Source organism: Pongo pygmaeus, chromosome 11, assembly GCF_028885625.2.
Source record: "Pongo pygmaeus isolate AG05252 chromosome 11, NHGRI_mPonPyg2-v2.0_pri, whole genome shotgun sequence".
Taxonomy (NCBI): Eukaryota; Metazoa; Chordata; class Mammalia; order Primates; family Hominidae; genus Pongo; species Pongo pygmaeus.
This window is the reverse complement of record NC_072384.2, coordinates 39927483-39945393: the sequence shown is the minus strand read 5'-3', so window position 1 is coordinate 39945393 and position 17911 is coordinate 39927483. Positions and strand designations below refer to the sequence as shown.

Below are 17911 nucleotides of genomic sequence, written 5' to 3'. Positions count from 1 at the left end.
TAAAGTCCATATATTGCAAATAATTGATATGTCTCTTAAATATTTTTAATCTAGTTTTCCTTTTTATCTTGGTTATTTAGGAGGCTTGGCAATTTTCTGTTGTTAAAAAAAACAGTTAATTTATCTTGTAGAATTTTGAAGTCTAGATTTGCATACTGTATACTATGACATTGTTTAACATGTTCAATTGTCCTTGTATTACATAGTATGTCACTTAGATCTATAAACCAATTAGATTGTTTTGCAAGACTGTTATCTGTTTTTATGTACTATTATCAAAATTCATAAAATGTTTTTGATATTGTAGCCTGTACTTATATTTCCTTACTTGTCTGAAAGCACAAATTGTGCTTTAAAGTTTGCTTTTTCATGGTTTTTTTTTTCTTTTGGAGACAGGGTCTGGCTCTGTTGCCCAGGCTGGAGTGCAGTGGTGCCATTACAACTCACTGCAGCCTCTACCTCCCAGGTTTAAGCTATCCTCCCACCTCAGCCTCCTGAGTAGCTGGAACTACAGGCACATGGCACCACACCCAGCTTTTTTTTGTATTTTTTGTAGAGGCTGTTGCCATGTTGCCCAGGCTGTTCTCAAACTCTTGGGCTCAAGTGATCCCCTCGCCTTGGCCTCCTAAAGTGCTGGGATTTCAAGTGTGAAGCACTGCGCCCATCCTAAAACATTTTTATCACACCAAAAAGAAACCCTTCCCCACTTAGCTGTCAGTCCTCAAACTCTCACTCCCTCAGCCCTAAGCAACCAGGTGTCTACTTCCTTATAGATTTGCCTATTCTGGAAATTTCCTATAAATTAAATCATATAATATGTGGTCCTTTCCGATTAGCTTCTTTAACTTAGAATAATGTTTTCATGGTTCATTTATATTGTAGCATGCATTCATACTTCACTTACTTTTAATCATGAATGATATTCTATGATATGGGTATACCACACTTATTCATTCATCATTAGATGGACATTTGAGTTATTTCCACTTTTTGACTACTATAAATAGTGCTGCTATGATCCTTTCTGTACAAATTTTAGTGTAGACATATATTTTCATTTTACTTGGGTAAACTCGGATTTGTTGGGCCATACAGACACTATGTTTAACCATCTGAGGCATTGTGAAACTGCTCTCTAAAGTGGCTGTGCCATTGTCCATTCCCTCCAGCACTGTAGCAGAATTCTATTTTTCCACATCCTTGCTAATACTTGTTATTATCTTTTTCATTATAGCCATCCTAACAGGTGTGAGGTGATATTTCATTGTGGATTTGACTTGCATTTTCCTGGTGACTAACCACTTTATTCTTTTGTTCAACAAGTATTTGTTGAGTGCCTAATATGCATCAGGTGATATTCTTTGGAGCTTAGGCTTTGTCACTGAACTGCACAGAAAGAGATCCCTACTCCCAAGAAGATTATATTCCTGGGAAGACAGATAATAAGCCATAAACCTAGCAAGTACAAAGGAGAGCTGAATAAGGGCATTGAGTGTGGTATAATAAAGAGAGGCAAGTTGCAATAGGGAACTCAAGATAAGCCTCCTTCATAGAAAAAGTGATATTTGAGCAAAATCCTGAAGGGGTGAGCCAGATGGTTATGTGAATATTTTGGGGAAGAGACTCACAGGCATAGAGAACAGCCAATACAAAGACCTTATATGTGTTTGATGCATTTGAGGCATAATCCTGATGTATTTGTGGCTAGCACAGAGAGAACGGAAGAGCATAGGGGAGCACAGTAGGTAATAGTTCCAGAAAGGTAACAGGGGATCAGGCCATATAGGGCACTAGAGAGCATTTCAATAACTTTTGAGGCCCTTGGAAAGGATTAGATGTGCAGACACTCAAATCTGGATATAGGAAAGATGCCACTTTTACACATTTTTTAACTTTTGTATTATGTTAAATTTTTGTCTTGAATTTCTGTTTCATTAATAGCATTCTAATGAAGAAGATGAATTTTAAATTGAGACAAGTTTCTAAAGCATATATTTAATTTTAAAGATTATGGGTAAACAGACTTAATGATAATCCAAAATTTTTTGCAAGTCTAAAAATAAACAACATTTTCCAAATGTCTTATTCAAGAAATTGATGAGAGTTTGCTTATGAGGAAGAAAATTGTTGGGAGTTGAAGGTGGGAAGTAATGTATGCATAATTATTGTGATTTTTAAAAATGAATTAAAACTCACTTGGTATGTAAATCATACTGTAATAAATTTGATTGAAAACTAGATGCATATTCAAGAAGATGTGTATATGAAAATTCAGATAGTCATGTAGTCAGAACCTGTAGTAGTTTTTACTTTTTATTTTTAAAATATTTGCCTTTTAATTTGATATATTAAGAAATATCTTAGGATGACATCGACATATATTTATGAAAATTCAAATGCAGAACTTACTTTCCCACGATTACATATACGTTTCATAAATATTTCCATATTTATTAAAATGACTCAGGTGGCCTATGGACATGTGTGTAATTTAATTCTATAGTTAAGTAAACATTTTAGATATAACCTCCAGTCACAAAGCTTTGTTACTTTCTCAAAGTGACACTGAAAAAAAAATTGTTTTTTATTTTTTTTAAATTTGTTTGTTTTGGCTGGCAATCATGAGAATGTTCAGAACAGTATGTTTCAAACAGATGTAGGGACGAAGGTAAGTTTTTCCTTGCCCATTGTTAAGTTCATAGCTGAGACCCTTATAACAAAAGACGCATTAACAAGAGAACAGCATATAAGTTTATTTTATATAACTTTTAAGTGACATTGGATCCTTCAGAAACAAACCCAAGAAATAGTGAAGTCTGTGAATTTTTGTGCTAAGTTTGATGACGAAGTGGATAGTTGTGGAGTAATATGATGGGAGGACCGTGTGGGTTATGATCTAATAGTAATATACTAGACTGTGGGGGGAACTTAGTAAGGCCTGTTTATTCAGATTCTTCTCCATGTCACTGTGCGACATTCCCTTCCTCCACATATAGAGTACATTAGGTGGGCCCTTCCTCCAAGTATAGGGCAGATTAGGGTGTCCTTTCCTTCAAGGGCAGATTAGAGTCCTATGACCTACTTCAGAAAAAGGCTAGATAATTCATTTATGGCTTGTTTCAGGGGAGAAAGGAGAGAGAAGGTCAGAGTTGCCTTCCTGCTTCTGCTGTTTTCTCAAATGCCAAGATTCCATATTTTGGGGTAATGTGTCCTGAACCCCATTGGAGACACTCTGCCTCCCCTCATATATACAGCAAATAAACAAAATTATTTGATTTCCAGAATTAAAAATCTTGTAGATGATCAGGGTAACTTCATCTACTTGTAACAGCTGCAGTTTTAATATTGTAGGTGAGAAGCTTCGGGCCAGCCAATGTCCATATCGTATGACTTGCTTAGATAAAACTCTGCTTTTTTATTTACCTCAAAGTTACTAAATAGGCATAATAACCTTTGTACCCTTAATAGAACTTTTCAGTTGACATGCCAGCAAAAAATAAATTGGAACACAAAGATTTCTCTAAAGTAGACATTAGTTTTACCTGTAAGCATAGATTTGATGATGTGATAAAATCAGAAGTTTATAAAGCATTAAATTTACAAATGAAAATCCATTCTAAAAGTTAATTTTTAAGTTGATTTTTTAGTTTGCAACAGTTTAAAAATAAAAATAAGACTCAAAGAATATTTAAGATTTTAAATCTTATTTAACAGGTCTAAACCAACTTATTTAACTCCTACAATATTCAGGCAAGAATATTAATAATTATAGCTAACAATTATTAAGAGCTTACTGTGTTGCCGTGCCAAGTGTTTTATGTATATTATTTAACATTTTCCAGAATCTTATGACAAACACAATTACCATTATATACTAATAAGAGGTACTGCTAGATATGAATCCAAACCTCTGACGCTAGCACCCATGCTAATAATCCTAGGCTGTATTTTTTTCAAATGTATGGAATGTCAAATTAAATTGGCCTTTCCCTGTTATTCATACATGCAAACACATTGAAAGACACATATTCATGCGTATGTATAACTACAGGATAGTTTTTGGCTTCTTGTAATCTAGCATCTAAAGTAATATTTTTTTTTCCTGAGCATCTGTGAATCTCAATTTGAAAGATTAATACTGGCATTTCAGAATGGTGTGGACATATGAGGTTTTGATTTAATATATCCTCTTTTGACTAGCTCTTCACTTTTTCTACTAAAATATTAAAAAGCCAGGAGAGTTGTATTTAGACAGCGAGATCCACAGAGTAAAATCATTGAAATAATTATCAAAGGTATGAGTTTGATCCTGGGAAGATTATGTCTCTAGTTCTTCAGTAAAATACAAATGTTGGTAATACCATTCCACAAAGAAAAGATTTTATTTTGTGTACATACGCAAATAAAGTACAAAGCCTAGCTAATAGTTCATATACATACATATATATATATACACACACATACACACACTTTAAAAGAAGCAGCAGCAGCAGAAGAAATAAACTCATACATCAGAAGAAAATGCTTTTTTTAATCACTCATTTATTTACTATTCTATCAGTAAATAATTATTGAAAGTTAAGTATGTTTTAAGCACTTGGGTTACAAAAATAAAAAGATACACTTCCTGGTTTCAAATATTTCAGTCTTTCCAGAGAGATTGAGAAAATAAAAGCTCTTATAATATCCTCTATTAGTGTTTTAATGAATGTATACAAAAACTGTTCTGGAAATGGAGAGGAAAAAGAAGCCATTTTACCTTGGGCAGTTGGAAGAGGATTCCCAAAGAAAAACACTGTTGAATTGACTCTCAAAATGAATGTGTCTGAAAGGAATTCAAAGTAGAAGGAACTCACTAAAAATATATATTCATCTTTTAAAGTAAAATACTCTTCATTGATACAAATCAGCTTATGAGTCACAAACGGTTTAAATGTACTTAATTCAGAATTTTGGATAAGCTATAAATTTAATAATTGCAGTCATACATAATGGCAAGAAAATAAAAATATAAAACTTGCCCAGATTCCATTTAACAGTGGCTATAACACCTCCATAATCTCACAGTTTATATTTCTTCTCATGAGTCCTCTGGGTGACCTCGGGCAATATTTTACCTTTTCTCTTTCCTTAGAAAGGGAGCAGAGGTGAGCCATTCATTTTTTTACTGTCTTATTTTACAGATTAGGAGACTGAGTCCTAAGAATCAGAAAGAGTTATCCAAAGAAAAATGGAAAATAATGAGTCTCAGAATACAGTTCTTTCCACTAATACTCTCTGGTGTATCTTCCATATCTTTTCTCTATCCTCCTTCTTCTGTTTCTTCCTCCAGGGGCTTCCCCATAGGGAAACTGGCTGTCTTTCCCATCCGCTTCTGGTTGAGTTAGATAAATAGATTAGAAAGGGTTTGCATAAAATCAAAGGAATTCATTCTTCAATATCCATCTCTGAAGGATCTGCCTCTTTAATGAAAGCTGGTGGCTCTTCTCAGTGTGGCTCTCTTCTCTAGGCTTCTGAAAACCTCTCCAGCTCATTGGCCTTTCAGACCTAAGGATGTACAGCTCCAGGGTCCTCTACCATCACTTATGGCATCCCTATACTCTCCAGAAATCCTTGTTAAGAGTCCCTTGATTCAGCCCCCCAAAGTATTGTAATTTGAGCACACCAGCTATTTCTTGCTTCAGGCTTAACTGATGCAATCTTCCTAAAGACTTGAGGGTATACTGAGAAGCTCAGAGTAATAGAAATTAGGCAATCATGTTTTCTATTTGAAGGTAGTTATCTAGAGGGTTGATTTTACTATTAGAAGAGTTTCCTTAGAGATTATTAGAAGAAATAGAATATTCAATATTAAGGAACTTTATTGCATTTGTGTGTGTGTGTGTGTGTTTTCTTTCTGAAGAGCACAGTAGACACAATAGAGGAATATTTTAGATTAATGCTTTGAATGTTGTTCTTTACAAATTTGGGTAGACACTAGTGTCATTTAGGCATCTTGTATTTGTTCTACAAACTCCCTCAGGTAAGTTAAATATAATAATCTATTTTATATTAAATATTTTACTTTAGTTTTTTAGTTTTAAGTTACTGATTTACCACATTACCAATTTACCACATTTCTTTGAAATCAGTAACATTCTATCATACCCAGCCTTGCCAGGGACCAAGTTGTCATTTCTCATAATGATTGTTTATAATTTTGTCAATGAGGCAATCAGTTGGGGAGTTTGGGAAGCCTTCCAGTTCCTGGTTTTTAAATTGTTTGGTTTAACATTTAGCATCTGGGTGTTGGAAATATGTTGTCTCGTTTATGAAACTTAATATTTTTACATTCAGGTTTATTTTTTATTGGTTTGAGTGCTTTCACCAAAGAGGCACCCGTGAAATTCCAAGATGCAAAGGGCATGTGACTAGTGACTATGAATTCCTGACACACAAATTTCAAGTCTATATGACAATAGACACAGACATAGTCTATCTATGAGGACACACTTGAGAATAAGTAGCTGTACAAGAAATGTGTTTTGTGAAGAAACATGAATTACCATTTTGAAACGTGAACTCATTTCTAGGCTCAAGCTAAAAGTGCCTTAAAATTATGCCATAATGGTGCTAATATTACCATACAGCATGGTAGAGTGCAATTTGTGATGACAAGCCTTCTACGCTATACATAAAGACTCTGACTAGGCATGTAAGGTGCAGCATTCATGAACTTTTAATAGAAGTGTTTTAACATGGAAATTGAAACACGTAATTTAATGGATTTCATTTTCTGTTCCATATGAAATTTAACGAAAAACGAGATGGCAGGATTTAGCTCAGTTCTTAGTGAAACCTATTGTACCCTACAAAAGCAACATGCATAATTGTGGACTAAATTTAATATTTTTTTCTCCTTTCTCTATGTCAGCGAAGTAAAAACTAAACTATTAGGCTTAGTGTTAAGGTTAATAAAAGGTTGTTATAATGGCCTTTGGTGACAACATTGAAAGACTTTCATTTTTCCTAAGAATATCCATAACAACTGTTTTTATTTATGTCAAGTATCAAAATTTTCATTCTCAGTGATTCAAAAATGTTTGTTGATGGTCTATTTCATTAGTCTATAATACGATACTGGGGAAATCAAAGAAATGACTATCTTCCCTAACTTGAAGGAGCATCAATTTAATTATAAAAACAGCACATATATATCTGCTAATAAATCAAAAAAGAGTTTCTCTAGTCCCTGTCACCAAGTCAAAATTAATTCAAACATTGGATGCTTTGAGTGTGACATAGTATCAGATTGCTTAGTAAATCTGTGACCTTGAGCTAACTTCTTCAAGCTTCAGTTATTACCAGTAAAATGTGGTTTAAAATAGTATCTATCATAGGGATTATTACGTAGATTAAATTATGTATTACACATGAAATACATATACTTCCTGTGCATTAAAAGCACCCATGAAATGTTAGCTCTTACTGGTAATTAAAAAGGATGAAAAGATAAATGAAAACTCATGAATTCTGGTAAAATATGATTTAGGGAGTCTTTCATTTGTAAATACTGCTGTATTTATTGGGTTCTTCACTTTTCTCTCTTACTCAAAATATCAGAAGTATTATACTTTGGATGAATGCTGTGGATCTTGACTGGTCTCTCTGAAACTCTTTTCGTTCTTATCTAAGCTAGTCTGTACAGCAGAGGCAGAATCTTTAAAAGTACAAGCCAATAATGACATTAACCTGCTTTAAAAATGTTAATAGCTGACCGCTGCTTTCAGAATAAAACTCAGAATCACAAACCATAGCCTGTAGAAAGGAATGTGTTATATGTTAGCTCTTCCTGCCTTTCTCATCAGGCCTGTGTTCTTCTCAGGTGTCTGAGGGAGAGTCACACTCGTTTGGCCTTTGTTCAATTTCCCGGCATTTCATGCTCCCCGTGGTTGCTGGATTTTGCACCAAATATTTCCTCTGTCAAAGTCCTTTCCCCCCAGTCCTTCTCCTCTTTGCTTCTTTGTCCTTCCCTTTCCCAGGACAATCTTAGATGGCATACCAGAGCAGTTATTATTTTTACCCTCTCGTAGAAAGCAATCTGTCCTTCATACTGATTTTAAAAATACATATTTACTAAAATTTAAAGCAGTTGTAAATCTCAAAGTGTGGCTCTCATTAGAGGAAGGAATGTTTGTCTTAGCTCAGGCTGCTATAATAAAATGTCATAGACTGGGTGGCTTAAACAACAGAGACTTATTTCTCACAATTCTGGGGGCTGGGAAGTGTGAGTTCAAGGTGTCAGCACGATGAGGGTCTAGTGATGGCTGTGCCCCTTCCTGGCTTTCAGATAGCTGCTTTCTTGCTGTGTCTTCACAAGACAGAGAGAAAGGGCTTCCATCTCTCTTCCTCTACTTATAAGGACATTAATTACATCACTGGGGTCCCACCTACATGACTTTGTCTAAGCCTAATTACCTCTAAAGGCCCCACCTCCCATTATCATCATACTGGGGCTTCAACACCTGAATTTGTGGGAAGGGGACACAAACACTCAGTTCATAATACTATTACAGATGACTTTTTATATTCATGAAATACTGACTAGGAAATGACATGCTATCTCTAAAGAAATCCAACACAGAAATACTATATTTAATCTGTGTACTTACTAGGTATTAGCAGTAGTTTCAGATTTCCAATAGGATAAATTTCTGCATTAGTTTTCCAAGGCTCCAGTGTGTGTTTGTTTGCATGTGTGTGGGTTTAGAGGACTGACAGTGATGTGAAAATCACTGTTTTACAGCAGTGTGTCCTGCACTTACATTGATAAAATTTTTCTAAGCACAAGAGAAGTTCAGAAAGAACTCTCTTGTCATTTTGTAAAATGGGATGTTCTAATATATTACAGATAAAGGTAGACATTTTCCTTTCCTCTCTAAAAAGGTTGAGGTTTGGGTATATTTGCTTTTTTTAGTTAAAATTTTATTTTACTCACAACTCAGGGTACTTTGTAGTGCTCCAGCGCCTGTCACTTTGAGTACTGAGCTCTTTCCCCTAGGAGGAAAAGACAAAGAAGTTGGACAAACCGTCTGCATAGCAGTGGGTAATGAAGTGAAGCGCTTAGAAAAGAAAACAGATGAAGAAAGCCCCCAATTCAATGCCAAAATACTCCTATGGGGTTGCAATTTTCAATCTAGGTTTTTAAAAGTCTTGAGTGCAGCCAGGCCATTTGAGCAGGTGCAGTGCAAAGGCCTCAAAACTCACAACAATGCACGTTCTTACTCATAAGCGGGAGTTGAACAATGAGAAAACATGGACACAAGGAGGGGAACATCACATATCGGAGCCCGTCAGAGGGTGGGGGTTAGAGGAGGGAGAGTATTAGGAGAAATACCTAATCTAGGTGACGGGTTGATGGGTGCAGCAAACCACCATGGCACTTGTATACCTATGTAACAAAACTGTACGTTCTGCACATGTACCCCAGAACTTGAAGTATTGGGGGAAAAAAAAAAAAACTCACAACACTACAGCCGATGCTAGGCCCCACTGTACGCCTGCAGAGCTAATGCAAGGCAGCCACCATCTCTCCATGATCTCTGTGTAAATTTGGGAAACTAATGGGAACTAAAAGGGACATTGAAACTATGCCCTTTGAGAGTAAGTAGCAAAGGTATACCTAGTATGTTGACAGCTATTTCGTTTACTGGTCAGTACCAGATGCAAAGTAGGGAAAACAAAATATAAACAGTGACAGTAAAAATAGTATTATACTTTGCTCCTGTCCTTCTATGTGCTGCTACTCAACTTTCTCTTACTGCTTTTCTTTTCTAGTCTCCACGACAGTGATACAATGAGAAAGTTGCAATGAGTTGGACAGATAGGCTGTAGTGGGCTTACACCATTTTGGCTGGCAGCAGAAGTCCCATCAACTCACTTTTAATTGAATACAAAAGCATACATTTGATACCAATTTGTAAGGTAAAAAAGGAAAGAAATATAAATTTCTAGTCCAAAATGGTGAATAATTATACATCTGTGTGGCAAGATTATTATTTTATTTATTTTTCCACTTTTCTCTATTTTAAAATTCTTAACTACCCAAAGTGGGTCCCTGAATCGGCATCATTGGCACCTGGAAGCTTGTGAGAAATGCAGAATCTCAGGGTCAATACCTGACCTAGTGAATCCAAGTCTGAATTTCAACACATCTCAAAGTGATTTATATGCATGTTAAAGTTTGATAAATATTGCTTCATAAAACAGAAATTACATATATATTCAGAAAAAATGGAAGTAATTGCTCGTATGAGAGGGTAATTAGCAGTTAATTTAGAATGAATGTGGCAGGGTTTTGGGAAATCAGAAAGATAATGTTGTTAATTACCTCAATAATTTACAGTTTTTTTTTTGTTTGTTTGTTTGTTTGTTTTGGTTTTTTTGAGACAGAGTCTTGCTGTGTCACCCAGGCTGGAGTGCGATGGCATGATCTTGGCTCACTGCAACCTTTGCCTCCTGGGTTTAAGCGATTTTCCTGCCTTAGCCTCCTGAGTAGCTGGGATTACAGGCACGCACAACCATGCCCGGCTAATTTTTTGTGTTATTAGTAGAGACGGGGATTTCACTATGTTGGCCAGGCTGGTCACGAACTCCTGACCTCAGGTGATCTGCCTACCTTGGCCTCCTAAAATGCTTGGATTACAGGCATAAGCCACCACGCCTGACAATTTATATTTTGATATAGGATGAGGGAGAGAGATGTGGTATTCTTTTAATTATCGTATTCCTTAAATTATCTGTTTTCTCCAAAGTATGCCAATTTCAGTAGTTGCTAAATGTTTTAATGTTAGAGTATATTAATTGCTAAGGAGGCAATGTGTGGCAAAAGGAGGGGGTTGGGATTTGGAGACGAAATAAGAAGATGGTTAGCGATGTGAACACTGGGTGCAACTTTGCCACTTTGGCCACGTTACCTAATTTCTCTGCTCTTAAGCATTCTCATACATGTAAAGATTATGTCTTCCTCACAGTTTATTAGTAAAACACTTAAATTAGTAACTGGCATGTAAGCTTGATACATTTGCTGTTATAATTTGGGGTTAAACCTTATATCAAGTTCCAGATCCTACATTAACGAGGTGTATCACTGTTGGCAAGTTGCAAAATCTCTCCAAGCCTGTTTCTTTTTATCTGAATACAATTTGCAATAATCCTTGCCTCACTAAATGATCTTAAGACTTAAATGAATAATATGTATAAGTACTTACTAAATACCTTGTATAATTCTCTGATTGGCTAGAATCATTATGTGCATTAATTTTTGTTTATTTTGCTAAATATTTATTTCTTGATTACCATTCCTTTGCAGTAATCATTCCTGTAAAAGTTTTTTTTTTTTTTTTTTTTTTTTTTTTTTCCCTGATTACAGGGAAAGGTAACCCATTGAGTCCTGTTTGGAATATTAATACTGAGGCCAAATAATCAAATCGATATCTTTATTTAAAAAATTATATTAGGCTATTTAATTTGATTTTAAAATACAAAAAATTAGAACAACTCTGCAAGTAGAAATCACAAAAGTCTATAGTTCTAAAGTGGATACTGATTACCAAGCTCTCTTGGCTTGGAATTTGGTAAGGCAGAAGGCCCATTTCTTCATTCTAAGTATGCCACAGTGCCTCCACCCATATAATTTCTCCATAAAAGGAAGGAATTACTTCCTATATTACATAATAGGAAGGTACAGATTTGTTCCAAATGAAACCAGGGGCTGGTTTTCTGAAAAAAAAAATTAATAAAATAGACCACTGGCTAGATTAATAAAGAAAAAGTGAGAAAAGGTCCAAATAAACAATTAGTAATGAGAAAGGAGATATTACCACTGACCCCACAGAAATAGAAATAACCTTCAGAGAATATTATGAGCACCTCTATGCACATAGAGTAGAGAATCGAGAATAAATAGATTAATTCCTGGACACATATACCCTCCCAAGATTGAGCCAGGAAAAAATTGAATCCTTGAGCAGACCAATAATTAGCTCTGAAATGGAATAAGTAATAAATAGTCCACCAACCAAAAAAAGCCCAGGACCAGATGATTCACAGCCGAAGTCTACCAAAGGTACAAAAATAAGCTGGTACCATTCCTGCTGAAATTAGTACAAAAAATTGAGGAGGAGGGAATCTTCAACAACTCATTCCATGAGGCCAGCATCATCCTGATACCAAAACCTGGTAGAGATACAACAAATAAAGAAAAGTTCGGGCCAATATCCTTGATGAACATTGATAGCAAAAGTTCTCAAGAAAATACTAGCAAACTGAATCCAGCAGCACATTAAAAAGCTTATCCTATGATCAAGTAGGCTTTATCCCTAGGATGCGAGCTTGGTTCAACATATGCAAATCAATAAAGGTGATCCATCACATACACAGAACTAAAGACAAAAAAAAACACATGATTATCTCAATAGATGCAAAAAAGGCTTTTGATAAAATTCAACACCCCAAATCTCAATAAACCAGGTATTAAAGGAACATATCTCAAAATAATAAGAGCCATCTATGACAAATCCACAGCCAACATCATACTGAATAGGCAAAAGCTGGAAGCATTCCCTTCGAAAATCAGCACAAGGCAAGTGATATGGTTTGGCTGTGTCCCCACCCAAATCTCATTTTGAAATGTAGTTCCCATAATCCCCATATGTCATGGGAGGGACCCTGTGGGAGGTACTTGAATCATGAGGATTGTTACCTACATGCTGTTCTCATGATAGTGAGTGAGTTATCATGAGATCTGATGGTTTTATAAGGGGCTTTCCCCCTTCTTTGCTCTGCACTTCTGCTTGCTGCTGCCATGTTAAGAAGAACATGTTTGCTTCCCCTTCTGCCATTATTGTAAGTTTCCTGAGGCCTCCCCAGCCGTGCTGAACTGTGGGTCAATTAAACCTTTTTTCCTTTATAAATTACGCAGTCTCAGGTATGTCTTTATTAGCAGCATAAGAATGTACTAATACAACAAGGATGCCCTCTCTCACCAACCCTTTTCAATATAGTATTGGAAGTCCTGGGCAGAGCAATCAGGCAAGAGAAAGAAATAAGGGGCATCCAAGTTAAAGAAGAAATCAAAATATCCTTGTTTGCAGACAATATGATTCTATATCTAGAAAACACCATAGTCTCAGCCCAAAAGCTTCTTAAGCTGATAAACAATTTCAGCAAAGTCCCAGGATACAAAAACCAATGTACACAAATCACTAGGATTCCTATACACTAACAACAACCAAACCAACAACCAAATCAGAGATGCAGTCCCATTCACAATTGCAACACACACACATACACACACACACACACACACACACACACAATACCTAATAATACAGCTAACCAGTGAGGTGAAAGATCTCTGCAAGGAGTACTACAAAACACTGCTCAATGAAGTCGGAGGTGACACAAGTAAATGGAAAAACATTCCATGCTCATGGATACAAATAATCAATATTTTAAAAATGTCCATACTGCCTAAAGCAATTTATAGATTAAATACTATTCTGGTTAAACTGCCATTGAAATTCTTTCTAGAGCTAGAAAAAAAAGGTTTTAAAATTCATATGAAACCAAAAAAATGCCCAAATAGTCAAGGCGTGCTAATCACACAAACTGACTTCAAACTGTACTGCAGGGCTACAGTAACCAAACATCATGATACTCATACAAAAACTGACACATAGACCAATGCAACAGAGTAGAGATTCCAGAAATAAGGCTGCATATCTACAACTGTCTGGTCTTCAACAAAGCTGACAAAAACAAGCAAAGGGGAAAGGAATCTATTCAATAAATTGTGCTGGGATAAATAGCTAGCCATATGCAGAAGATTGAAACTGAACCCCTTTCTTAAACCATATACAAAAATTGACACAAAACGCATTAAGTAATTAAATGTAAAACTCAAAACTATAAAAACTCTGGAAGACAAGCTAGGCAATACCATTCTAGACATAGGAACAGGCAAAGATTTTATGACAAAGGCACCAAAAGCAATTGCAACCAAAGCAAAAATGGACAAATGTAATACAATTAAACTAAAGAGCTCTCCACAGCCAAAGAAACTATCGGCAGAGTAAACAGACCACCTACATAATGGAAGAAAATTTTTGCAAACTATGAGTCCGACAAAGGACTAATACCAAGCATTAACAAGAAACTTAAATTTACAAAAAAAAAAAAAAAAAACCTCATAAAAATGTGGGCAAAGGACATAAACAGACACTTTTCAAAAGAAGACATACATGCAGCCAAAAAACATACGAAAAAAAGCTCATCACCGATCATTAGAGAAATGCAAATCAAAAGTGCGATGAGATACCATCTCACACCAGTCAGAATGGCTATTATTAAAAAAGTCAATAAATAACAGATGCTGGCAAGGTTGTAGAGAAAAAGAAAAATGTTTTCAACCATTGTGGAAAACAGTGTGATGATTTCTCAAAGGCCTAAATATAGAGATACCATTCGACCCAGCAATCCCATTACTGGGTATATACCCAAAGGAATATAAATCATTCTATTGTAAAGATACATGCACATGGATGTTAATTACAGCCCTGCTCACAGTAGTAAAGACATGGAATCGACCTAAATGCCCAACAATTGTAGACTGGATAAAGAAGATGTGCTGTATTTATACCATGGAATACCATGCAACCATGAAAAATAACAAGATCTTGTCCTTTGTAGAAACATGGATGGAGCTGGAGGATATTATCTTTGGCAAACTAATGCAGAAACAGAAAACCAATTACCACATGTTCTCACTTATAATTGGAAGCTAAATGGTGAGAACACGTGGACATATAGAGGAGAACAATAGACACTAGGACCCATTGGAGGGTAGAGGGTGAGAGGAGCGAGAGCATCAGGAAAAATAATGAAAATAATGAATGGGTACTAAACCCATGAGGGATGAAACAATCTGTACAGTGAACCCCTGTGATACAAATTTACCTATATAACAAACCTGCACATATACCCCTGAACTTAAAAGTTAATAAAGAGATATAAATGTTTTTATTACCACTGAATTGAGCACTTAAAGATTGTAAAGATGATAAATTACACATATATATTATACTTCTTCTTCTCTATATGTCTCTTTATTTAGGATTTTGTTAATTTCTCTTAGCAATGTTTTATAGTTTTCAGATTCTTGTACGTATGTTTTCATATTTAAATATTTTATATTTGTAGAGGCTATTGTAAATAGTTATGTTTTATTTCAATTTCCAGTTGTTCATAGCTAGTATACAGAAATACAATTGAGTTTTTAATAACAGCCCTGTATCCTGCAATTTTACTAAATTGATTTATTAATTCTAGCAGCATTTGTTGTAGATTCTGTTAAATGTTTTATGTAGAGGATTTAGTCACCTGCAAATAAATATAGTTTGACTTCTCTTTTCCCATGTAGATTCTTTTTATTTTATTTATTTATTTTTGCCTTATTATACTAGTTAGAAACTCCAGGATAATGTTAAATAGAAGTAATGAGAGTGATCACCCCTGTTTTGTGCTTTGTTATATTTCTATTCATATTTTGAGTTTTTGTCAATAATAGAAGCCATATCTTATCAAATGGTTTTTCTGCATGTATTGGGACATGTATGTGAGTTTTCTTCTTTAGTCAGCTATTATGGTGAATTATGCTGATTGATTTTTTAATATTGAATCAGGTTGTATTCCTGGGACAAACCTAATTTTATCATGATGTATTAACCATTTTATTGACATAAAAAAAAGTTTTTAATTTTACTGATTTTGCTCTATTGTTTTTCTGTTTTCTATTTTTTTAAAATTTCCCTTCTTTAGGTTCTTCCTTTTATTACTTTAAGTTACTTTTCTTCTAGTTTCTTAAAGTGGAAGCAGAAGTCATTGATTTGAGAATTTTCTGCCTTTTCATATTTCCTTGCATAGTAGTTTGCTGGTATACATTTTTATATTCTCCTAAAAAGTTATTGACAGTTAAGCTAGTTTGAAACAGTTTTCTCCTTTCAGGCTTGGCTTTTATGATTTGTTAGAGAAGACTAGAACAAAGTATATTTAGTCTAGGTTAATAGTTCCCCACTGCTAAGGCAGACCCTACCGAGTACTCAGAGTCTCATGAATTAGAATTTGAATTAAATATTTGAATCTGGTTGGTGTTAACAGGCATGATTTCTGGACCCGTGTGAACTTGGGGACTCTCCTCTCTAATTCTTTCCTGTGGTTCTTTCAGCAGCCTGGAGGAGTTGGCTCGTACACATGTGCAGGCACTTATCAGTACTTGACTGAATGCTCCAGGATGACTCTTTTCAGATACCCACAGTTCCCTCTGCTGAACTGTCTACTCTTGACCCTCTGCCCAGTGAGATATAGCCACCCATAACTTTCACTTCCCATAACTTTTATTCATGGAGTTCTCTGGGCTCTGTTTCTGTCCTGTGTGTGCTGCTACCTATAATCTCTCTCTGGTAAACGGTGGATGCCATAGGATGCACCCAGTATTTCCTATTACCCAGGAATCACTGCCTTTCATTTCCTGATGTGCAATGTGTTGAAAAGTGGTGTTTCCTATATTTTACTGTTGTGTAGTTGTTTTAGATGAAAAGATCAATCTAGTCTCTTTTACTCCATCTTGATCTGAGTGAAAGTATGGTCTTTACTTCTAAACTTTTATTCTCAGACATGTGCAACTAGTTTAGTCACTCATGCAGTGAACTTCCTGAAGAAAGAACCTAGATCTTATGGTTCTTTACATGCCATATGTAGTTCTGGGAACTTGATGTGTATCTAACATATATCTGGTGATTTCTTACTACAGGTTAATAAATGTTGATAATCTTCATCTAATATTTTGGCTTGTTGATTTTGGTTTATAATACCAAACAATACAGTTGTTATACACATTGAATAATTAAATAAAAGTATACTTGAAATATTATGTAAACACATTGCAAGGACTAACAATGACTACAACATTTTAAATAAAATATAAAGCATATTATCATAATTCATTTAGTAAAATTTTATTTTTATCAGATGATTTCTGTTAATTAAATCCAACTAATCCTAATCTTTTATTTTTGAAGCAAAAACAGGTGTGGATGTATTAATGTCTATATATTCATCATAAAAATACAGTATTTTAATTTATTTCAGGTGATAGTTAAATCTGGGCCAGGGACTTTCCTCAGTTTGGCTGTTTATGACAATTATATATTCTGGTCGGACTGGGGAAGAAGAGCTATACTGCGGTCCAACAAGTACACAGGAGGAGATACAAAAATTCTTCGTTCCGATATTCCACATCAGCCAATGGGAATCATAGCTGTTGCCAGTGACACCAATAGCTGTAAGTTATAATAGAAAGCAAATGTATTTTCTCATTATATAATCTCTGATCTCTAAAAATGTATATATGTTTTCTAGTAATAGTTGGATTTGCTTTTTCTTTTAAAAAATATTATTTTTTGTTACTATGACTGTGGATTTTGTTTTTTTATGGTTCTCATGAATAGTGTTCAAGATTTGGCTGTTCAAAATATTGAAATTTTCTGAAACATTCAAGGCAACTTCAATATTACATAATTTATCATCACAGGAGCAGTTCATTTTTAATTATTTCTTCTAAAAATCTTATTTCATTCTCACTCTTCATATCTTTGAATTTTCAAATCAAGTTGTTTCCATGAAAATTACACTTGATAGATAAACTTTGCATCTGGCCTTAACAGTTCTTTAGTAATGCAGTGCTTACAAAATTGCGGTTTGAAATATTAATGTGGTTTCTAGCAGAACTAGTTCACTTGATGCCATGGTATCAAATGTGTTAGAAAGATTCGATTAGTGTTACATACTTTTGTAATGTACTTAGCCTTAGGAA

General features: G+C 34.9%; 1 protein-coding gene across 1 annotated transcript in view; it reads left to right on the top strand.

Annotated features, from left to right (window-relative positions):
• LRP1B (LDL receptor related protein 1B) overlaps window positions 1-17911 on the top strand; it is a 1896287-nt gene that overhangs the window by 1566692 nt on the left and 311684 nt on the right. The window contains exon 44 of the mRNA XM_054478394.2: window positions 17188-17380. Within this exon, the coding sequence (XP_054334369.1) occupies window positions 17188-17380 (193 nt within the window). The remainder of the gene's footprint in view (window positions 1-17187; window positions 17381-17911) is intronic.